At 34.2% G+C, this 26,244-nt stretch overlaps 1 protein-coding gene across 1 annotated transcript in view; it reads right to left on the bottom strand.

Moving 5' to 3' along the window:
* The window catches only part of LOC150106076 (uncharacterized), an 89,007-nt gene that overhangs the window by 37,326 nt on the left and 25,437 nt on the right, over positions 1-26,244 (bottom strand). Inside the window, exon 3 of the mRNA XM_090394623.1 lies at positions 12,627-12,785. Within this exon, the coding sequence (XP_090250749.1) occupies positions 12,627-12,785 (159 nt within the window). The remainder of the gene's footprint in view (positions 1-12,626; positions 12,786-26,244) is intronic.

Here is a 26,244-nt window from a genome sequence, read left to right as displayed (position 1 = left end):
TGTAAGTGTATCGAATGCTTTGGTTAGATCTATAAAGACTACCATGGCTATTTTGTTTTTGTATAAGGCGGTATTAATTACGTCTGTAAAGTCTTCCAAGAGAGATGCTGTTCCCTTATTTTTCTGAAAACCATATTGTGTTTTGGGAATAATATGAAAGATCTCATTGTATGCTGTGAGTTTCTTCAGTATGATCTGCTCCATAATTTGATTGATAATTGGTAATGTTGCTATGGGTCTGTAATTGCTGATTAAATTTCTTTTTCTTTGTTTGTATATGGGTGTAATTATGGCGGTCTTTAGCATACTTGGTATCTGTCCTGTTTTAAATATTTTATTTATTAGTTTTAGTAGGATAGGACTTAAACAAGTTGCATGCTACTTTATACCTTTAGGTCTGATACCATCTATTCCTGGGCCTTTGTTTGGTTTGATTTGATGTATTGCTGAGAGAAGTTCTGCTTCTTTCATGGTTGGAAACCCTAAGGTCTGTTTTGATTGCGTTCCAAGTGGAGGGTCTCGTTTTGTGACTGGGGGAATATTTCTGTGTAGTTCTTGGATGGAGTCTGCCTAGTATTGGTTAAAGTCATTTGCTAGTTGTTGGATAGGTTTTGCGTCTTTAATGAAGCTGTGTTTTATGATTTCGGAGGCAGTGGTGTTGGGAATAGAATCTAGCATCTCATTAATCAGATGCCAGGTTTGTTTCATATTGTTTTGTGCGGAGGTTATTTTGTCTCTGTAGTAGCTTCTTTTTGCATTTCCGATTTGTGTTGTAAGGCGATCCCTTGTTATCTTGTATTCAGTTTTTAGAGCTGTGTTATTTGGATATCGCTTTAATTCTTTCCATAAAGCGTCCTTTCTGTGTATTTCTAGGATTAAGGTTTGTGTTTTCCAAGAATTTTGTGTTCTTTTCGAACGAATTCGTACTTTCTTTGTTGCTTTCTTATATATTTCCTCCAGTGTGAGTTTAATGTTGTTGTATAAGATATCTTCTGAATCTGATGCCAGGTGTTCGGAGTCTGTTTTTCTTATTTCGTGGTTGACTATTTCTTCGTCTATTATTGTCTTCTGTCGCTTTTCTTCTGTGGGACTTTGCATGGTTATTGTCTTGGTGTGCAGGTTTAGAGCGGTGAAGTAATGGTCTGCTACTTTGCACTTTATGACTGATGCAATGTAACTATTTGGTGATGCTCGGACGTTTATATGGTCTAGACAGGAGGCAGTGATAGTATTTCCGAATATTTCTTCTCTAGTACATGAAGTTATTGTTGGTATTAGATTATACATGGATAGTGTGTATAGGTATTGTACAGTGTTGTTCTGGTTTTCATTTGCAATATTTATGTTTATGTCGCCAATTATCATTAGGTGTTCAGTTGAGCATATTTCTTGGCTTGAAAGCCAGCAATTGAGTTCGTGTAAGAATTTTATCATGTTTAGGTTTAGTGACCTGTAAATAGCATTTAGTATTATGGGATGCTGTGTATTCGTGGTATTAATGATTTCGAGGCAAAGGGTTTCAGCATGCTCAAACTGATAGGCCATTTCTTTTGCTATTAATTTTTGTTTCATAAATATTAATATTCCACCCCCTCTTCTTGTTTGGCGGCATGATCTATGTTGTCGGAAGCCTGGTATTTGGAAAGCAGTCGCTTCGTCATTAGTTATGGATACTTCTGTAAGTATCAATATATCAATAATATCAGGGTAATTCCCCAGATAAGCCTGCAATAATAACCAATGTTTTCGGATGCTTCTGCTGTTAATATGCAAGATTGAGAGACCTCTCGCTTGTACTGTGTTTTGTTTCCATGCATCAAGCGATTCGAAAGTACAATTACCGATGTATTCTGATGTAATTACATCAATCTGATGGTTCGCATTCATTTTTGTTGTGTTGAGATCTTCTTATTGAACTAAGTTGGAGTCTTTTGTTTCACTCTGGCAACCTGTCTATATCTTCCGAGCTTTTTATTTGTATAGACTTTGAAGTCTGTGACTTTCTCAAGAATATTTTGACGTCTTTGATCCATAAAAATTGATACTTTTTTCTGTTTTTTCTTTCTTGCTTTGTACAAAAGATTCTGATTGAAAGGTTTTAAAAACTCAAATAGAAAGATTGGCGTATTGTCTCGCGATGCATTTAAATCCTTGACTTCTGGTTTTTCCAGTCTGCTGGCTCTTATGAAATTGTCTCTTGTAGCCTTGCTTGTCAGATGAACTATGACTGGTGCCAGTGGTGGCAAGCCTTGTTTTTTGTTCTTCCTGGGAAACCGATTTATGGTCTGAATATCATGCAATTGACATCCCCCTACATGATGTAGGGGGATGTCAATTGCATGGTCTAACTTTAGAACTACGTCTCTGAGATTTTCTGTGGATTCGGTTTCTAGAAGACCGTTTATGACAAGGTCTTCTTTATGTTGTTGTTGGTTTAAAACTTCGTATTGTTGTTTCAGGAAATTAAATTCTTGACGGAGTTCCGATGTGTCTTTTATCAATTTGTGCTGCCTCTCAGTTAATGCGTTAATGCTGGTTTTAATGTTTTTACCATTTGTATGACTTCTTCGACTTTTGAATTATTAAATTGAACAAACTCTTCATATTCGCTAATTTTTTTAGTTATTTCTTTATTCTGTTTATCAAATAGTTCTTGGACAAGCTCTACCAAGCTGACTTTTATATTTTCTAAACCTTTTTCTACTAATAAATTAACGGAACTCAAATTATAAGACTCACCAGTGTTTTGTTGTCTGTTCAGTTCATCGTCCGATTCTGCCTCCGGCGTAATCAATGGCGTCGTGGGTGGTGACGTTTCTTTGTTCTCTCTCTACAGTTTAGGCACTTCCATTCTTCTCATTTGGCATTGGATTTGCATTGGCAGGTTGCTTCAGAAAGTCCGGAACATGTAAAGTGAAGATTCCTATGGCATTTCCTGCAGGTTATGTAACATCCATCGGAAAGCAATTACTTCTGACACTTGTTGCACTTCATGACTCTCCTTTCTTCCTTTGGACAGCTGCAAAGATGGCAACGTCCTTTGTTCTGTACCCATTAGCAACCACGGTATATGCTTCAATTTTTACACACTCAGATTTTGAATTGCACTTGGTCGATTTCGATGAATTAAATGTCACTGTCTTCTGCATGACAAGTAGAGTTTCTTTATGACACTTTTAAATTAAAAACAGGAGTTAGAACCACATTAAAACTATAAAAACGGGATCAGCGATACGACCATGCAACCGTTCGTGTGCCTACACAGCGCCCTCCTCTATAGTAGTAGTAGTAATAATAATAATAATAATAATAATAATAATAATAATAATAATAATAATTATAATTTATTTATTTATTTTATTTATTTATTATTATTTTTTATGTTTTGGTTATGTTCCTATACTGGTCACAAGCCAGGTGTTGATTTGACTGTTAGTTGGTACATGCTTGGAAGACTTCAACTGCTATTGCAGTTTTACTTTTTTTTTGTGCAGATAGGGTTGGATTTAGACATGGCATATTTGTTTCTTTTTGTTCTTATAGTGATGGTTTTTTGAGAGGGGCTTTGTCATAGGTTTGTGTGTGTGTGCGTGTGTGGGGGGGAGAGAGAAACAGGAATTGCTCTAATTTTCATTCTTGCTATAATGTTTATATAGCGCCTGTTTCAGCTCTCTGTATGTTCCTAGGTTTCTGTTGTCGAACGGCAGTTTGTTTATCATATCAGGTACATAGAAGTTTTGGGTGGCTTTGTCGTGTGATTGTTGTACTCATATGTTATGTGGTTTGTTGACTGTGGTCTTGTTATTTGATATGTTGTTCTGGTTACTATATATTGGGCTGCAGTAATGTTTTAACATGACTGTGTAGTGGCGTAATTGTTTCACCTTAAATATTTTGTGTTTTGTCTGTGCTTCCTGCATAAGAGTGGGTTGTTCCCAGAATATCAGTTTTACCATTTTATCTTGCAACCATTGTAGCCTGTTAAGTCTGTAGTCTGTGCAGAATGCGTATGATGTGATTGCATATCTTAAAATGTTTTCACATAATGCTTTATAGATTAGTATTTTTATGTGGGTTGGAGCAATGTCTTTTAATCTGTATAGTTTGCTTGCTGTTATCCTAAGCTTGGTACGAAGGTAATTTGTATGGCTATTCCAACTTTGATCAGGATCGAAGTGAAGTCTGAGATAGCATGTTGTTTTCACCTGTGTGATGGTTGTGATTGTAGGTGCTGCACTTTGTGTATAGGAGGATGAATGTCAGATAGTCAGATATTTAGTTTCTATGGTCAGGGTTTGTGGGTTTTTGAATACCATTAGCTTTGTTTTTCCAGGGTTTATATATATATATGTCGTTTTTGGTTAACCAGTTAGTGATTTGATTGATGTCGTGTTGCATATTTGTGTAAGCGATATTTGCATTGTTGTGAATGGATACTATGGCCGTGTCGTCTGCGTACGGGAAGATTTTACTTTTTAGGGGAAAGTGGCTTATGTCGTATGTGTATATGTTAAATAGGATGGGAGATAGAACAGCTCCTTGTGGTACTCCACAGGTTGCATGAACCTCTTTGCTGTATGCTGATCCTATACGTGTGATGTGTTTTCTGTTTTTCTTGTATGCTTTAAACCACTGGAGTAGATGACCTCCAATTCCGATATGGGTTAGTTTCGTTAACAACGTTTTGTGTGTTATTGTGTCAAATGCTTTTGTTAGGTCAATGAATACCACTAATGTTATTGTTTTTATCCAATGATAATAATAATAATAATGATAATATTAATAATAATAAAAACAATACTCTTTTTTTTCATAAAAGCGTTTAAACATTTTATAATGTCGCAGATGAATTACATACATAGATACAGTAATAATTATAATGCATTACAATTGAGAATAACAGATAATTGCAAGTTAATAATATTTTTAAAAAATTTTAATAATAATAATTTTTTTTTCTGTATAATGTATTATATTCTTTCTTTGGGAGGCATTCCTGATTTCTTCCTCAAAGCTAAGCAGAGCTTATCGGAGGAAGATAATAATAATAATAATAATAATAATAATAATAATAATAATAATAATAATAATAATAATAATAATAATAATAATAATAATAATAATAATTTTTAAGTTTGAGAAAGAATGATTATACATATAAATTTCTGCATTTGCTTATGAGTATTACTTGTAGATAAGTGAGGCAAGTTAATCCCACCTACTTCGAAGCTTGGGTTAGCTTTTATAAAGAGAGTGGGATTTAGCTTTCACTATTTGTGTTGTTGCTACTGTTTATGTATGGGATGTAGGCATTGGATGCTTGTGATTTGTGATGTGTATATTAGTGTTAATGGTTTCTTAACTTTGTTAGTATATTTTCCAGAGTTCGTTTTTTAATGTTCTGTAGTTATCTACGTGTTTTAACTTTCATGGTAGGTTGAGTTGCGTGGGTATCTGATGTGACCTCACATAAGAACCGTATGAGTTGTTGAAGGGTGTGGGGATGTAGAGAGTTGTTGCAGGTCGTGTTATACGATATGTGTCTCTGTTGTTTCGATAGATGATGTTGAAGTAATTTCTTGTTAATGTCATGTAGTGCTTCAGGTTATTAATGGTCAGAATTCTGTGTATCGCCATGTGCTTGTCGGATATTGGTTGTTGCGTGTAATGTGTCCAGATCACTGTTGACACGATTTTCCTGTGTAATGTTTCTAATTTTGTTAGGTGGCTGTTTAATGTATTTGCATAGACTGTTATTCCGTATCTGAGTAGGGATTCGCATATACCGTGATATAGAAGTTTTTTTTTATGTTGGGTGGAATAATGTTTTTAACTTGAAAGAGTTTTGCAGCGATGATCCGAAGTTTGGTGTGTAGGTATTCTATGTTTTTCCATTTAAGGGGGAATCTATATAGAGACCGAGGTATTTTGCGTGTGTTACAGGTTTGATTTCGGAACATTAGCTGCTATTTTTGTTGTTAATGCAGCGGTATGTGTGATAATGGATCGATAGTGATGCGGGGCGTATGATTCTTGGGTTGTGTATTATCAACAACTGGGTTTTGGTGCTGTTGATTAGAATTGCGTTTTGGTGGAAGTATTTTGTGATTTCGTTTAGGTCTTGTTGTGTTCTGCAGAGAGCTGTGTTAATGTCTGTGTGGATTGCTAGTAGTGCAGTGTCATATGCGTATTGAAATATTTGACTTCTTATGGACATGTTATGAATATCGTTAATGTATATGTTGAATAGAGTGGGTGAAAATATGGCACCTTGAGGGACGCCATGTTTTACTCGTGTACTCCGACTGTGACATGTACCTATTTTTGTTACTTGTGTTCTGTTTGAGAGGTAGTTCTTGAACCATATATGCAGTGTTCCTCTTATACCTATTGAGTATAGTTTGGTGAGTAGTATGTGATGTTCAAGTGTGTCAAATGCTTTGGTTAGGTCCAGCAGTATAAGGACAGCGTGCTTGTTTTTGTCGAGAGCTTTGTTTATTGTGTCGGCGATGTCTTCTAATAAACAAATGGTGCTTTTTGTTTTCTGAAAGCCGTATTGGATTTGTAAGATGATGTTGACTACTGTAAATAGTTCTGTAGTCTGGTGTGTGTTATTTTTTCTGGAATTTTTGAGATGACTGGTAGTGTAGCTATTGGTCTGTAGTTCTGAGTATCATTTCTTCTGCCGTGTTTGTATATTGGCGTAATTACTGAAGTTTTTAGTTGTTGTGGAATAATGGCTGTGTCGAATATTATGTTCACGAGTTTCAAAAGTATTGGATTTATTTGTTCAAAGTGTGTTATAAGATCTGTGAGTCTTATTTTGTCTATTCCTGGAGTGGTCTTTAGGAGTGCTTCTTTCAGTTCCTGTTTGGTTATGGGTTGAAAATACATCGTTTGTTGTTGACTTTGTGTTGGTAGTTTTTTGTTCATCGTTGATAATTTGTCTTTTTTGAGTTGTGTGATGTTGTTTGTGAAAGCATGGTTGAATGAGTTTGCTAGTTCCTCTTGGTTTGTGTTCTGACCGAAGGTTTTTGCAATAAAATCTTGTGCTGAACTTTTTTCTTTTTACGGGTTACTAATTCGTTGAGTGTAGCCCATGTTTGCTTAATGTTGTCGTTATATTCCATGAATTTTTGGAAGTCGTAGCGTCTTTTTACCCTACGAATTTTTGTTGTTAGTTTATTTATTGTGTTTTTGTATAAGGTTTGTAAATATGTGTTACTGGGTGACTTTTTAAGTTTTTTCCATAGATTTTCTTTTTCAGTAATAGTATTTAGTATGTCGTCATTTATCCATGGATTGTTGTCTGTTTGTTCGCCTCGCTTGTGTAGATTTTGTTGCTTTTTTGTATATTTCTGTGAAGTTTAGTTGAAAATTCTCGTATAATGTTACAGGATCGTTTATTTTAAGTAGGGAATTCCAGTCTATATTTTTTACTTGGTTATCGACAATGCTCTTTAGTATGATCGAGTTTTGTCGACTTTTGTGGTAGTGGGAGGGGGGGGTAGGAAACGTAATAAAACGAGGTTGAGACAAAGTAGTGATCGGCACTTTTTACGTTAATTACTGATCATGTGTATGTATGGATGGGAGCCCGTATGTTGATATGATCAATGCATGATTGTGTTAGTGAGTTACTGAGTATTTCTTCTCTTGTTGGGGAGTTAATGGTAGGGTTTATGTTGTACTGACGTAGTATATCAAGATATATGTTAGTGGTTGAAGAAGCGTGGTCAAGTGTCTTTATGTTAATGTCTCCTATTAGGATGAGCCTGTGTGTTGTACGCGGTTCGATTCCGCTTAGCCATGTTTCTAACTCGTGAAGAAAATTGAGTAGATTATTATCTGAGGGTCTGTATATTGTGTTTCTTGTGTATTTGATACTATTGTGGCTATTTGTGAGTTCCAAAATTAGTGTTTCCGCATGTTCGAAGTGAGTTTGTTTTTCTGTCACATTGTATTTTTCTTTGATAAATGCCACAATGCCACCTACTCTTTTGTTTGGTCTACATAAGTTGTAGGTTTGATAATTTTTCGTGATATATACGCATAATTTCTCTATCGTTTATTGCAACTGTCAGTATGCCTTAATACTCACCGTTGTCAGTATTAGCGCATCTATGTTTATCATGGCATAATTGAGCTGTGTTATCAATGTGAGCCAGTGTTTTTTCATACTTCTTATGTTTGTGTGTATGATTGTGAAGTTGGTGTTGGTGGAAATGTTGTCTGACCATTTCTTCAAAGTGTCAAAGACCTTGAGGTTTATGTTGTCTGACTGGATATGTTCGCCATATTTGAGATCTCCATTATATAGTTTTTAAATGAGTTCTATTCTTATTCTTAAGGATGTAAAGAGTTAGTGTTTTAAATTGGTAGGCTGTGTAAGACGGATTCACTTGTAATTATGTATATTCGAGTGTTTTCATTCTTTCCCAAAAATATCTGGGAATTCTTTGTCCACAGGAACTTGTAGTTTTTCTCTGTTTTTGTCTTCCTTGCTTGGTATAGAAGATTTTTGAAGTATGGAGTCCAGTGTTCCGTTATATAGATTGGTGTTGGGAGTTTCTTATCAGTTAGTATCGTTGTTGTCGGCCTTGTTTTCTTGCTTGCTGTAAGAATGGAAACTCTCAGATTTCTGTTGGTAAAACGAGCGATGATTGGTGGCGGGCTCTCTTTATTTTTTTGTGGGCCTCGGTTGATATAGGTGATATCTGTGGTTGCGATTTGAATTCCAATTTTGCTACCGACCAGTTGCATTATGTTGCGTAAGTCTTCTGTATTTTCTTTCGTTATTCCCTCAATTTGAAGTTCTGTTTTCTTTCTTTCTTTTTGCGTTTCTATCGCTACCGTTAATTTAGTCTTTATTTCTGTTATATTTTAAAAATAATATTTTTAAAAAATTATAATAATAATAATTTTTTTTTCTGTATAATGTATTTTATATCTTTCTTTGGGAGGCATTTCTGATTTCTTCCTCGAAGCTAAGTAGAGCTTATCGGAGGAAGATAATAATAATAATAATAATAATAATAATAATAATAATAATAATAATAATAATAATAATACTTTTTTTAAGTTTGAGAAAGAATGATTATACATATAAATTTCTGCATTTGCTTATAAGTATTACTTGTAGATGAGTGAGGCAAGTTAATCCCAACTACTTATTGAACTGTATGTAATGTTCATACTCCTCGAATTTTTTGTTAATTTGTTCCATGTGTGCATTTAATAAGTCTTTCACCATGAGTTTAAATGAATCAAAGTTATCTATAATTTTAGGATCCGGAAGCGGCTTACCTTGATGTGCGTCGTTACTTTTCTTTGGTGTCTGGTCTTTGTTCTTCGTTTTCTCACGGCACTGTTGACATCGCCATTCGATCCGTTTCACAGCTCCTTTTGCTTTCCACGTGCTTTCTGAGATCCCTGAACAGTGGGAATGTTGTTTTTTGTTACATCCTGAACACTGCGGCCCGTCCGCTTCATCGCTTAATGGTTTATTGCATTTGTTGCAGCTCATTTTGCTTGAACTTCGCTGTCTCGGTGACCTTTAGCCTTTCTTCCCGTTAGTGACTATAGTGCGACTTTTACGATGGCGACGTCCTTTGTACTTCGTTCACTGGTGACTGCAGTACACTCTATGAACTTTCAACACTGAAAATTTGAATCTTACTTATCCGATTTTGTTAATTTGAACGTCCCTGTCTTCAGCGTGTTAGTAGAATTAAACAGTAGCACTTTCAAGTTAGAAACATGAGTTAATTAACACTTTAATCCTATAAAACCAGAAGCAGCGATACAGCGTACGTGCATCTGTCTGCCTACACAGCACCATCTGATAATAATAATAATAATAATAATAATAATAATAATAATAATATTTTTTAACATTTTATTATTTCTCAGATAAATTACATACATTATATGAAGACAATTATGCATAACAAATACTTCTCGTACATAAAGTTGTTTTAAAAATAATAATAATAAAAATAACTGTTTACAACATGAATTATTATAATATTCATAATGATGATTATTACAGATGTTTCTTTGCAATTTTGCACTCTATATATACAATATCAATGGATATAATCACGCTATATTGCATACTTTTGTTACAGTTATTACATGCATACATTACATGCATTTGATTACATATGATACATTACTTACTTTTGTTTACATATGAGCACATTACATACATTTGTTTACATATAATACATACATTACATACTTTGGTTTACATGTGATACGTACATTACATGCACTTGGTTACATATCATATATCTTGAGCAAGAATCACAGACCTTATAACACAATTTGAACAAATAAATCCAATACTTTTGAACCTCGTGAACATAATATCCGACACAGGCATTATTCCACAATAACTAAAAACTGCAGTAATTACGCCAATGGTCAAACACGGAAAAAGAAACGATACTTAGAACTACAGACCAATTGCTACACTATCAGTCATCTCAAAAATTCTAAAAAAAATGACACACACCAGACTACAGAACTATTTACAGAAGTACAACATCATCTCACAAAACCAATACGGCTTTCAAAAAACATCGCTGACATAATAAACAAATCTCTCGACAAAAACAAGTACGCCGTCCTTATACTGCCGGATCTAACCAAAGCATTTGACACGCTTGAACATGACATACAACTCACCAAATTATACTCAATAGGTATAATAGGAACACTGCATACATGGTTCAAGAACTACCTCTCAAACAGAACTCAAGTAACAAAAATAGGTACATGTCACACTCGGAGTATTCAAGTAAAACACGGTGTACCTCGAGGTGCCATATTATTACCCACTCTATTCAACATATACATTAACGATGTTCATAACATATCCATAAGAAGTCAAATATTTCAATACGCATATGACACTACACTACTAGCAATCCACACAGACATTAACACAGCTCTCTGCAAAGCACAACAAAACCTAAACGAAATCAAAACATACTTCCAGACAACACAATTCTAATCAACGGCACCAAAACACAGATGCTGATAATACACAACCCAAGAATCATACGCCTCGCATCACTATCGATACATTGTCACACATACCGCTGCATTATCAACAAAAATAGCTGCCAATGTTCCGAAATCAAACCTGTAATACACGCAAAATACCTCGGTCTCTATATAGATTCCCCCTTAAATGGAAAAACATAGAATACCTACACACCAAACTTCGGATCATCGCAGCAAAACTCTTCAAAGTTAAAGACATTATTCCACCCAACATAAGAAAAACTCTCATATCACGGTATCTGCGAATTCCTACTCAGATACGGAATAACATTCTATGTAAATACATCAAGCAGCCACCTAACAATATTAGAAACACTACACAGGAAAATCGTGCCAATATCCGACAAGCACATGGCGATACACAAAATTCTGACCATTAAAAACCTGAAGCATTACATGACATTAACAAGGAATTACTGCAACATCATCTATCGAAACAACATAGACACATATCGTATAACACGACCTACAACAACTCTCTACATCCCCACACCCTTCAACAAGACATGCCGTTCTTTTGTGAGATCACATCAGATATCCACGCAACTCAACAACCTACCAAGAAATTTAAAACACGTAGATAACTACAGAATTAAAAAACGAACTCGGGAAAATATACCAACAAAGTTAAGAAACCATTAACACTAATATACACATCACAAATCACTAGCATCCAATGCCTACATCCCATGCATAAACAGTAACAACAACAGAAATAATGAAGGCTAAATCCCACTCTCTTCATAAAATCAAACCCAAGCTTCAAAGTTGGTGGGATTAACTTGCCTCACTCATCTACAAGTAATACTTATAAGCAAATGCAGAAATTTGTATGTATAATCATTCTTTCTCAAACTTAAAATAAATAAATAAATAAATAAATAAATAAATAAATAAATAATAATAATAATAAATAAATAAAAATAAAAATAAAATAAAAATTATGCAAAAAATCCTGTATAATCTTCACTGTTAATATTAGAAGAACATATGTTGTAAATACATAATATACAGGCAAAAAAGTATTATTAAAATTTTTAATTGAAATCCAATGTAGGAATTGCAGCACTTAGTGCTGAACACTCTGTAAAATTATAAGATGCAATATCACACAAGATGTTTATTGTATGTATAAATATTTTAGCAATCAATAAAATATATTATTAAAAAATTATTGTTGTTATTATTATTATTGTTGTATGTATGTATGAAATTTATCTGAGATATTATAAAATGTAAAAAAATTATATGTAATGCAAATGTATATGGATATACTCATAATGTACTTGCATACAAAAAAAAATATTATTATTTAAAAACAATATGTTAGCAGTACGTGTAAATAAATGTATGCAGATTACTGTGCAAGTACATATTGTAAATATTATATGTGAATAATAATAAAGTTATTATTATTAAAAAAAAATCTGAGATTATTTGATATTATTTGATTTATAAAAATTTTGATTATTTAAATATCAAATTTAACAAAATTTGATATTTAAATTCCTATAGATGTTATTCATAATTAAAATATTTCCCCCTAAACTTACCTGAAGGTTTTCTTCCATGATTTGTTGTTCACAGAAGGGACAATTCACATATAGCTTTGGACAAGCAGAGTTAATATGTCTTGTATAGTTCCTCCTTTTCATTTTAGTATCACATTTTTCACAAGAGACCATTACCAATTTACAGATTTTCATATGTTCCTGAAATAAAAAAGAAAACGTGCTGTTGGGGCAATACTGTACCAAAAAACCGTCACAGAATTAAAACAGAATTCATCATGTTAGATGAGTAGTAGGGGTGTCACTAGTGACTAGATCAAAATCAAGATAAGACAAGGAATCAGAAGATGACATCATTGTGTGTGTGTGTGACGTCACTTTGTCTGTTTTGTTCGCATTGGTATTGTGGGTGATGGTTCGAGATAAGGAATCGTGATGTGATTGGTCGTTAAGATGATTGTCGTCATTGTGTGAATGACATCACCAATAATTTCCTGCACGAAGAAAACACGTTGTGTGTTTTTGTTTGCATATGAAATTATGGGTGATGATTGGAGATAAGGATTCGTGTCGTGGCTGGTGTGACACTCTGAACAAAATTCTCATAGGCTGTATGGGGGAAGAGACGTCTGTGTCCTGTATGAGTGTTGTTATCAGATGAAGATAAGTGAAGAAATTTGTTAGTTGTAAATAAGTGACGTTATTGTTTTGAACGGAAAAGGAAGATATATTAGTGGATAAGGAGCCTTGTTGTGATTGGTGGGACACTGTGAACAAAATAGGTTTAGGGTGAATGGGGGAAGCAAGGTCTGTGTCATGGATGTGTGCTGTTATGAGCTCTAGATAAGTAAACATTTGCGTATGGCATTATGGATGATGGATAGTGATAAGATAGAGTTTGGAATGTTTGGAATTTTGCTTGGAGGGCCCCTTCTCTCAGGGACATCAGGTGGTGTGTTTGGTTCGTGTGTAATAATCATTGAGGGTGTTATTTAGAGATAAGGAATCATGACGTTATGTGTTTGGAAATTTCTATGGAAAATATGTTTTTGTTACATCACGAGGTGTTTTGGTTTGCCTGTGGAACTGTGAGTGATGTTTAGAGATACGATATCTTGTCATTTCCCAGGGTGACACACCTCCATCATTGCAGTCAGGGTTTGTCTTTGTTCGTCTATTGAGGGTAGTACTAAATTTCTTAAATAGTTTTGGGTATTTCTTTCCAGTTAAAGAATAAGGGAATTCTTAGAGCAGAGTCGAGATGGCGGCAGCATTTAGACCTTTTCAGAATAATTAATTATATGCAGCTGTCCCCATCAAACACACACACACACACGTTTTTCTTGACAATAAATTACTATGGAAATTTTTATTTAGAGTCGAGATGACAGCAACCTTCAGACATTTCTGAATAATTAATTATATGCTGGTGTCCCTCAACTACAAACAATTAGACAAGAAAAGTCTCTAATGTAACCATGGTGATACTCTAATGTATGTACCTATGATTATTATTCTTATGGAAAAAAAAAAACTATTCAGTATTACAATTGTGCTTACCAAACACATCCCATCATTGGTCATTGAATTTGCAAATATTACATGCTATATTTAAGTTAAACAAAAAATATTAGCTTACTTTTCAAAATGGGGCATCTTGGAACTAGCTAGCTAGGTTATGAAAACAATATTTATTCCAAACTGTTGATTTTAACATATTCTCAGAGCACAAAATCACATAAACATATAAGTTGAATGAACAATATTTCTGTAAATAACCAGAAAATCTAGTTGACTACTTCATTTAGATTTCCATCCGTTTGGTACTCTTTCATGCTTTCTGTCCAAAATGACATCATAGAGTTGAAGTCAAAATGGCATTTTGTTGATGGTACATGTTCCTTCCTGTTTGGAATTCAGAGTGCTGTTATAGTATGGAATTCTGACAAGTGAAATGAAGTTTTTTTTTAACTTTACGGGATACACAAAAAACAACAACACACAAAAATGTTTTTGAAACCAATTCATATAATTCTAATAAATAAATAAATTGCGTGAATTTCTTTCCCCCCACACTGTAGATTTTTAACATATCTTATCTTAAACTATATCATTTCCGTTTGCTATTTTGTTGAGCCTATTTGTGAACTTTTCTGACCAAGAATTTCACATATAGGTAGTTTATTCCTTTTTCTGACTATGGGAATTTTTAGCTTAGTCACTTTCTAAATAATTAATTACATCCTATCTCGCAGTCTTGTTCAAAGGGTTTGTTGTTAACTGTGGGAAAACAGAAGTGTTTCCCACAGTTGAGGAAGTGTCTTCTCTCACTCTTCTGTGAAAGTTTATTCATTGTGATGTGGGAAATGTTAAGAGAAATTGAATAAAGTGAAATGATATTTGCATGTTGATTCACTTGTTATCTGCAAACCACGACGCCTTTTTATTTTCTGCAGCAGTCTTTTTAAGAGTTTAAATAACGAAAAGGGCTAAAATATGTGCGATATCTCTGTAAACTTGTCAAATTCTAATAGTCATATTGTTAGAATTTGGTAAGCTGTGTTTTTCTAGTCTGGTGAAGGTATCTACAGATATAGTAATAAAATTTTCACTTTTCAGGTGAAATCATCTCCACTAAAAATTCTGGCTATTAATTGAATGCCAGATTCTTATTGCTTCCAAGAGTTGACACAGTTTCTTGAAATATTTGAGGGCTTGCATGAACAAGTAAGACTTTTAATTCACTGAGTGGATTTTCCAAAAAAAAGTCTCTGGGAAATTGCAAGAAATTTCACAAGAAAATAAAAATAAATCAAGTAAGACCATATATATATATATATATATATATGGTCTTACTTAAATTGAATAACACATCAACGACACTGATTTGTTCATTTACACATTTATTTGAGTGAAATATTATTTCCAAATTGTATTTAGTGAACCTAACATACAGAAAATAAATACAGGGAAAAATGCAATCTATTTTTTCTTCCTTAATCTTCTCATAAAATTTTCACTATTGTTCAAAGTTTCTTCCCATGGTTGCAGAAATCTCATCATGTGGTTTTCCACAATATGATTTTTAACGTTACATTTTCGTTTTTTAAACCAATACATATATTTTTGATCATATATGTATGCTCAAAATATATTGCCATCGTGTGATTTTCCACAATGTGACACTCATCTGAAAGTTTATTCATTTGTGACCATTGGGAATTTGTTATTGTAGCAAAATTAACAGTTACCTTTTTATTTTTTTTAAACCACTACATATATTTTTGAGAATTGAAATGAGCACAGAATCTTTAACTGTTTCCAAAAACATAAAAAAGTATACACTCCTTTTTTTCACATTTTGGGCATCCAATTTCATTTAAAACTTCAACAGGCCTGCCTATTAAAATCGTTAATGTTTTTTATTTTTCTCTTCCTTTGGCAAGCAATATTTGATATTTGCATGTTGATTCTATTATCCACTTTCTTAGTTTCTCCAACGATAGTGAATCAATTTCCCAGTTCCCATTATCTTTTATTAACTAAGAATTCTGTGTTTTTATCTCTTTCATGTAATACATTCCGAAAACATGGTGATTTTTTGTCAATGCATATCTTAAAATTATTCCATCAGAAATAAAAATTTCTTTAGGAAATAAATTTGAAGACTTATTCAAAAGGAATTGTACATCCATTATACCAATGATTATTGAAAATTCATGCCTTGCAGTCATTTCAATTCTTCTTCTTAAATTATTTCATTTGTCAACACAAATAAATAGTAATTTATTATTATTATTATTATTATTATTATTATTATTATTATTATTATTATTATTATTATTATTTCACTGATTATTAGCTCTGATCCTATATTTTATGTTAACTTTCTGTTAAAAATTCTAAAATATTACAAATTTTCACAAAGAAACTTTCAAAGAATTTGGTGACTCATCCATTATTTTTACTTCATTGGACACAAAACACCCAAATACGATACATTAGCTGTAGTGATTGAAAGATTACCTTTAGTCCAAAGTCACTCGACTCGACTGTTTTTCCTTTTTGTACTGTTTCCCTTACCCTACCCAATCCTGACCATTCCTTCTAAATGAAACGTGCATGCAGATGACTCAACGACATGATATTGCATGTTGCTGCGGTTTTATCTTACTTTCTGTGGGGAAACGCAAAATTTGTATTTGTGTTCTCTGGAGAGTAAAAACCTTTTTTTTATACCAAACTTTAAGAGTTTAAGAAGTGTAGGGTTAAATTATCTGCTGACTGTTTGTAAAACCACCAAATTCTAACAGGTCAGATTTTTGAATATGTGAACAAAATATTTATAGATAACTCAAACAATGTCAATAGGTAGCATGAGACATTTTTCTAAATAATTAATTTCAGGATAGCAGGTTTCCCATATTCCTGGCTTTAATTTCACAGTAGTGATTTTTTTGATATAATTAAACAGAAAATTTTTCAAAATGTGTCTATTGTGAACTGTTATGCGCCTACTGAGGAGAGCTCCTAGGAAGCTAAAGATTGTTTCTATGAAGTGCTTGAGCGTACTTGTAATAATCTACTGTCCTATAACGTCAAGCTAGTGGTGGGAGATTTCAATGCAAAGCTGGGGAGACAGCATCTGTGGTGCCCTTTCATGGGTAGTGAGAGCCTACATGAGGAGTGCAATGATAACGGGATCCGACTTGCGAGTTTTGCTGTCACTATGGGATGATTTGTAAAGAGTACTATGTTTGCACATAAAGACATCCAAAAACACACCTGGAGATTGCTGGACGATAGAACAGCTAACCAAATAGACCATGTACTAGTATATCGATGTCACCACAGCTCCATCTCGGATGAGAGCAGTTTCAGAGGAGCAGATGGAGATAGCGGCCACTATCTGGTAGCCTACGATTTCAGGCATAGAATTGCAGTTCAGAAGCCTGAATGTCCTACCTTACGATTGGCATGGGACCTGGACAAGTTGAAAACAGCAGAAGGCAAGTGGGCTTTCCAGTTAGATTGCAGAATCGTTTTGGGGAGTTACAGGAGGAAGAGGATGATCCAGATGGGATGTGGAACACCATCCAAAATACGGTCACAATAGCTGCCTCAAGAACTGTGGGAAAGAGAAAGAGGAGGAGAAGAGCATGGTTTAATAGTCAGTGTGAAGAAATGTAGTCAAACGAAAGAAAGCACTATTGAACTACCTAGAAGATAGCTGGGAGAAAGCTGCATATGAGAGGGTGAGAAGAGTTGTGAATACATGTCTACGCCAGGAAAAGTGGAACTATCTTAATGAGAAAATGGCTAGTATAGAGAGAAATAGGATGATGAATAATGGACGCGAGATGTATCGGATGATAAAAGCCATGCGAGGTGCCCAGACACAAGCAGCAACCATAAGAGATGAGAGTGGAAATCTATTAACAAACTCAAAAGATGCTCTCATTCGGTGGCATAGATATTTTGCAAACTTGCTGAATGTCAATGCTGGAACATCGACATCAGAGGATTATACACCTTATCAAACTGCTGAACCATTTATTGAAGATCTGATATTTAGTGAGATTACTCATGCTATCCGCATGCTGTATGAAGGAATAATAAGTCTCCAGGAGTGGAGCCTTATTATTCCTTCATACCGGCAGAGCTCTTGAAGAATAGTTGGGACATCCTGTTGGAGCAGCTGCACTGGCTCATCTTGATTATCTGGTGAGAAGAATGGTTGCAGGACGAGTGGATGGAGTCGCTGATCACCCCAGTATATAAGAAAAGAGATAGGGCTCAATGTGGCAACTATACAGGCATCTCACTGCTGTCGACTGGCTACAAGTTGCTGTCTAACATCATGCTAATTCACCTCACACCATATGCATAAGAGTGCCTTGGTGACTACCAGATGGGCTTCAGGTGGAACTGTTCTACGATAGACCAACTTTTCACACTGCGCCAACTTTTTGAAAAGTGCTGGGAATATAACTGGGAAGTTCATAATATTTTCATAGACCTTTCTAAAGCCTATGACGCAATGATATGCCCAAAAATATCGCAGGTGTTAGAAGAGCTGGGAATTCCTTGAAAACTCCGAAAAATGGCGCAGGTGTGCATTGCTGGTTCAAGAGCAAGAGTGAAAGCAGAAGGTGACCTTTCGGACCCGTTTCAAGTATAGACCGGTGTGAAGCAGGGTGATGGGCTTTCTCTGATTCTCTTCAATCTAGTTTTGGAAAAAGTAATTAGAAACACACAGCAAGTGTCAAGTGGAGTCGACATGGGGTGCAAGTTAAGATTTTTGGCTATGCTGACGACTTGAACGTTATGGCACATCAACGGGATGTGGTGGCATTGGTTACTGCTATTGAGGAAGCTGCAGAAGAAGTTGGCCTGAAAATAAATACTGAGAAGACAAAATACCTTTTATGAGCCGCCATGCTGCTCAAGATCCAGAGGGAACTGAACAGTTTGAGACGGTGAAGGTATTTAAGTACTTGGGTTCTTTCGTGACTGAAGACAACAAAGTTGAGGCTGATGTCCAGAGTCAGGTAAATGCTGCAAATGTGGCCTATTATCAGGCCACATTCTTCCCCTTTTCTCCTCGTGCTTGCTGTCTTGGACTACAAAGATGGGACTATACAAGACTTTGATCAGGCCTGTTCTCCTCTATGGTGCTGAAGTGTGGACTCTCACGGCGAGACAAGCTGATCACCTGAGAGTATTCGAGAACAAGATGCTACGACATATCTATGGAGGGGTCATGGCAGATGGAGTCTGGAGGAGGCGGTCCAGTGCTGCCATAGATGCTTTATAAAACTCAGGAGACGTCTGGATGGAGCTGTGAGCTGGACATCTTCAGTGGCTGGGGCACATGTACCATATGGGCCCCAAAAGGACTGTGAGAGAAGTGTGGGAAGTCTGACCCCAATCACGGAGGCTGCCAGGGAGACAGAGAAAGAAATAGGAGGATCAGGAGAAGGAAGACCTGCAGGCTGTCAGGCTGTAGACCAGAACGTGGCAGATATTCACAGAGGACTGTGCCCAGTGGCGGCATGTGGTGCTTGAAGTCCCCCAATAACACACTTCTTTGTTCATATAAGTTTTACAAATGCATATTTTATTTTGCTGAAATATTATTGACAAATTTAAAAAATTCGAAACATTTGATTACCAAAAATATTTCAGAATGTTTAGTTTACAATCTCAACATTTTAAAAAGATTTCAATAAAGAAAATGTTCGTTACTGATTATTTATTGGTTTCATTACATCAAAATAGTTGGTCATGCAAAAGCCTTGTTAGACCAGACACTAGTAGGTACAGCTCCTTACATTTGATATTTCATCAGTTTGGAAATGAGACCATGTCTCATTAAGTTTTCTGTGTATTCTTTTTTCACCAGATATACACAAGCAGTTTTTGTAAAATGTTCGTGAATATCCCAAAATAAACAATCTTTAAAAACTTTAATAAAATCTTGAAGACCTAATTTTGCCATTGATGTATTTAGATGATTAGTGATAATTTTCCCCATGATACGAATTGGTGGTAATTCAGTTTTACAAAAATAGTAAATGATTATCAATATCGAACATTTTTGGTGAAAATGATCTTCTTCATAACTAATAGAGAAAACTTTACATCCACCTGCTCCTGAGTTATCGGGCATTAGTTCCCCATCTTGGCATTTCAGAATATAACACTCACTGAGGTCCATTTTATAGTCAACTCTTCTTTGCAAGTAGCCAAGGATATCAGACCACTTCCTGTATAAATTTTCCCAAGTGGTCCTGAATAAATACATCACAATGTACATATCTTCTAAAATAATAAAGGTTTCCATCCTTTTAGAGCTATATGAAGAGCTTTGTCTCATGCTATTTCCCTGAAGAAAGAAAATTTCAAAGACTTTTGTGGTTCACCCATTATTTTATTTTATTTTACTGGACACAATACAATAACTGCACTGGAAATTGCTGTAACTGAAAAGGCATTTGACTCAATTGTTTTTCCTTATAGTACTGTTTACCTGACCCTTACCCTGACTGTTCCTTCTAAAATGAAACTTCTGCAGAGATGACTCACAGATATGTTTCTCCATTCTGATAGATATGATGTTGATGTGAGATTATCTTACTTTGTGACATCATTGGACAAACCTTTTTTCAGTGGTTTGAAGGGTATTCTATATTATTTCTCCTTATTATGTTAAGTATTTTATCCTGAAACAGCGTTTTTGTTGTTAGATCAGGTGAATAGTTCTCTCACTCAAATGTCCAAAATTGTTGGGATGGGGAAAAATATACCATTAGGTGGTGGTAGTGAAAGGGTAGTCGAGAGGGTGACAGCGGTCTTCTCTGCAATACTCACCCACCCATCCCTAATCCCACTTCCTCCCTCTCCCATCCCATCCCCTCCTCCAGAAGATGTCTTCGCACCCTAGTGGAGAGAAGAGAGCTCATCATTTCTGATATCTTTTAGTGATATCACTTTCAACTCATACAGATAAATTTGGAGCAAAAGGAAAAAAAAGTCGCTTTTTTTCCCATCCCAACAATTTCGGAGATATGAATGAGAGAACTAGTCACATACTCTAACATCAAAAACACTGTTTGAGGATAAAATACTTAACATAATAAGGACAAATAATATATAGTATACCCTTTGAACCACAGAGATAAGGTTTGTCACAAAGTAAGATAATCTCACATGAACATCATATCCAACAGCATGTAGAAACATGTCCATGAATCATCTGCATGAAAGTTTCATTTTGAAAGGAATGGTCATGGCAAGGGTCAGGTAAACAATACTATAAGGAAAAACAATCGAGTCGAGTGCCTTTTCAGTTATGGCAATTCGTTCATCCAGTGCAGCTATTATGTTGTGTTGTGTTGTGGTGTTTTGTGTCCAGTAAAGTAAAGTAAAATAATGGGTTTCAGCCACAAAAGTCTTTGAAATTTTCTTTCTTCAGGAAGATAGCACGAGACAAATCTCTTCACATAGCTCTAAAAGGATGGAAACCTGTTATTATTTTAGAAGATATGTACATTGTGATATATTTATCCAGGACCACTTAGGAAAAGTTATGCAGGAATTGGTATAATATCCTCGACTACTTGCAAAGAAGACTTAACTGCAAAATAGACTTCGGTCAAAATGCCAAGATGGGGAACTAACGCTCGATGATTCAGAAGCTGGTGGATGTAGATTACCAGATTCTAAGTTTTTTCTATTAGTTGTGAAGAAGCCAAGAGATTTTTCACCAAAAATGTATGACATTGATAATCATTTACTATTTTTGGAAACTGGATTACCACCAATTCGTATCATGGGGGAAATTATCGCTAATAATCTAAATACATCAATCGAAAAATTAGACCTTCAGGATTTTATTAAATTTGATAAAGATTCTTTATTTTGGGATATTTACGAACATTTACAAAAACTGTTTACGTATATCTGGTGACAAAAGAAAACACAGAAAATTTAATGAGACATGGTCTCATTTCCAGACTGATGGAATATCAAATGTATGGAGCTGTACTTACTGTGGTATCTATTCTAAAATGTTTTCACATGACCAACTATTTTGATGTAATATAAGCAAGAAACAGTGAGTAATGAATATTTTCTTAATTGAAATCTTTGGAAATTGTTAAGATTGTAAAGTAAATATTGTGAAATATTTTAGGTAATTAGAAGTTTCGATTTTTTTCTTTGAAAATAATATTTCAACAAAATAAATTATGCATTTGTAAAACTTAAATGAACAAAGATGTGTTTTGTTGTTGCGTTTTCCATAGTGAAATTTATACTCAGTTATTCCATTTAGAATTTGATACTTAAATCCATAATTTTATACTTTAATGCAATTATGTTTATTTATTGTAAAAAAATCACTACTGTGAAATTAATGCTAGGGATATGCAAAACCTGATATCCTGTAATTAATTATTTAGAAAATTGTCTAATGCTACCTATTGACATTGTTTGAGTTATCTGCAAACATTTTGTTCACATACTCAGAAAAACTCGGTCCTCTTAGAATCTGGTGATCTTACAGAGAGACAGCAGATAATTTAACCCAGAACATCACTTAAACTCTTAAAGTTTGGAATATAAAAAAAGGTTTGTACCCTCCAGATAACACAAATACAAATTTTACCTTTCCCCACACAAAGTAAGACAAAAACAACTCAACAGTATATCTAGCAACATGCAAAAACATGTAGTTGAGTTATCTGCATGAAAGTTTCATTTTGAAGGAAAGGTCAGGGTAGGGTAGGGTAAGGTAAACAGTACTATAAGGAAACACAATCAAGTCAAGTGTCTTTGAACTAAAGGTTCATGCACTGCAGCTAATGAATTGTATTTTGGTGTTTTGTGTCTGGTAAAGTAAAAATAATGGGTGAGTCACAAAATTATTTGAAATTTCTTTGTGAAAATTTCTAATTATTTAGAATTTTTAACAGAAAATTAACATAAAATATGGGATCAGAGCTAATAATCAGTGAAATAATAATAATTATTATTATAAAAATAATAACTAGCTTTAAGTTAAGGGACATTACATCCCATATTGTTTCTTAGCCAAATAAGAAACTCAAAGAGTTTCATGCCGAATATAGAAACTATATAAAGTTCGGCGATTCCAAGCATAAGCAAATACCTGGATAGTGCAGCAACTGACCCTATACCCTATAGGGCTGAGGCAACTGTCAAAGGTGGAGCAAGTTCCGATCACTATTCTTGATATTTACCCATAATGTGAACTTAGCTCCTAGGAGCTGAGTTCACATTAGGCTTAAACATTAACTTAAACAAGTTATGTCACCAAATTGAAGCCTTTGGCTCTTCGTATAATTAATAATAACTAGATATTTATTTGTGGTATGAAATGAAGTAATTTAAGAAGAAGAATTGAAATGGATGAAAGATATGAATTTTTAGTAATCATTAGTATTGTTGTGTCCCTATAGACGATTATTCAACTCTCTTTTATCCTTTTAAGGTAATCTCTAATTTTATCTTTATTCAAAACTTAACTATGCACAAGATATTACAAAATTTACATATTTTAGCTTTTTCTCCCCTTAGTGCCATAATATTTATATTATACTGCACCTTTCAGGACATTTAGTTTAGGATATATTATTCAAAAACAAGGAGAAAATACAAAAATATATGTCAGTGTGAAATGATTAAGCATTCGTGACCCTTTATCTCGTAACTTAACACATTAATTTCCTCAGTGAACAATAGTTTATTTAAATAAATCGTAAACATGGTACAATTCAATTTCTAATATATAAAACACAATTTAACATGTTCACTGCCACGCTACTTCTGCATAGTCTGTTCCCATACGCCGAGCAATTTCACTTCTACAAGGTCAGTGCAATAATCTCGTTGCCGGCGGTAAGCGTCATACGAGTATACTCGTAGTTGGCTTGTGCAGAGCATATACCTTCTATGAGAATACACAGTTTTGATGCTAGCTCCACAAGCCAAGCATTTTCACTTCTTCAAGGTCAGTAGAGTAATCTTGTTGCCTGGGGTAAGCATCATACAAGTATACTCGTAGCTGGCTTGTGAGGCTGGTTTACCAACTACGAGTATACTCGTAGTTGGTAGCGAACGTGTTAATACTAAGAATAAAATTTACAAATTTACACAAGCAAAATACAAGAATTAGAACAAAATCCCATATGGAAATTTGCGAATATGCCATCATAACAGATTCTATACATATAAATATACACATATAATTCTGAAACAAATTAACACCTTACTTAACTCTTTACTAGTCAGAATGCTCTATATTGCTATAACACCATGGACATTTATGTTTATATTCAGTTTACCTTATCTAATCTTGCAAAGCAAAACAATATAAGTTAAACTATCCTTTCGCTATGCCCATACATAAATTTGACCCTTAAAACATTCTCTTATGAATTACCATGCAGATACATATTTCTCTAGCACATGAATGCTTATCAATTAATATGAACTAGTTTACTCTCACTCTACTCTGACTTGCACTAAAGTCCTATAATATCTTCAACTGTCCAGTAATTAACAATAATTGCACTTATATGTGATTTCAATTAATACAAGATTTTACGGTACCTTTCTGGGACAAACCCTGGTTTTTGCGATCTATACCGTTTTGTGCTTGAATTAAGGACACATAAAGGTTCTTCTATTCTATCACTATGGAATTCATCACATGGGCACGGACTTCTGTATGGATTTTCTTTCCCTCGTTACGAGTACAGAATAATGAGATATATAGAAAATTTCTCCCTCCTTGTAACTATATGGCGTTCTCATCTCTTGGAGTAGGAATAGGGAAAATGAATTCCCGAACACTTTATTTCCTTGTTGTGGCAGACGGAGATAACTCCTACACCGTCACTCAGGAAAACCCACATGTTATCTATACGAAGATTTCGCGTAGAAACACTCAGGAAAAAAAGCATTGTGGGGGTTCCTAACCCTTTTATCTGCATGGTCCCGATCGGCACCTTCTTCAGTTTCTTTCTTCCCCATCTACTGGAGTTGATCTCTTTCACCAATTAAAATGTAATTTTTCTGCCCAAAACATGCTATGGTTTGCTTGCACGCAACTCTCACGTGACAAAGTCTCACTTCGGGAATTGACTTTGAGCAATCATCATTTGTTTTAAAGCTAGCCTCTATACAAAATTAATCCCATTATTAGAATTTACTTGAATATTTCAATCTCTCTTTTTTTTCAAGAGTTAAATTAGCCTCTCACATGCAAATTCGTATCACTAATCTTCTTTGTCTTACCTATCTTTTTTTTGTAATAAGATTCCCTTTTTATTATTTAGTTAAACAAACAATTTCTGCTATAATTATTTTACATGGATGCAAGCATATTTTCTGTCTTTAAATATTTTGTATTAGGATATTATATTTTTATTTTCATCATACACCATGATAACTGAAAATTTTAGATTCCTGGTTATCAAGGTGTGATAGTATAATTGAAGTATAATTTCTTTTAAATAAGAGTTTAAATTTATTTCCTGAAGAAATTTGTATTTCTGATGGAATTATTGTAAGATATGCATTGACAAAATCACCATGAAGTTGGAATGAATTACCTGAAAGAGTTAAAAAACAGAATTCTTGGTTAATAAAATATAATCATCAGCTGAAGTAGTGGGAAATTAATTCACTATCTTTGGACAAACTAAGAAATTGGATAATAGAATCAACATGCAAATATCAAATATTGCTTGCCAAAGGAAGAGAAAAATAAAAACATTAACGAATTTAATAGGCAGACTTGTTGAAGTTTGAAATGAAATTGGATGCCCGAAACATGAAAACATAACGTGTACATTTATGTTTTTGGAAATATATCCAAAGTTTCTGTGCTTATATCAATTCTCAAAAATATATGTATTGGTTTAAAAAAAATAAAAAGGTAACTGTTAATTTTGCTACAATAACAAATTCCCAATGGTCACAAATGAATAAACATTCAGATGAGTGTCACATTGTGGAAAATCGCACAATGACAATTCCACAACCATGGGAAGAACCTTTGAACAGCAGTGCAAATTTAACAATTAGAAGATTAAGGAACAAAAAATATATTGTATTTTTCAGTTTATTT

This window comes from Typopeltis vanoorti, chromosome 6 (genome assembly GCF_054136105.1).
Source record: "Typopeltis vanoorti isolate ZY-2024b chromosome 6, IOZ_Tvanoo_1.0, whole genome shotgun sequence".
In the NCBI taxonomy this organism is placed as follows: domain Eukaryota; kingdom Metazoa; phylum Arthropoda; class Arachnida; order Uropygi; family Thelyphonidae; genus Typopeltis; species Typopeltis vanoorti.
Note: the sequence above shows the minus strand (reverse complement) of the source record. Positions and strands in the feature narration are given on the sequence as shown.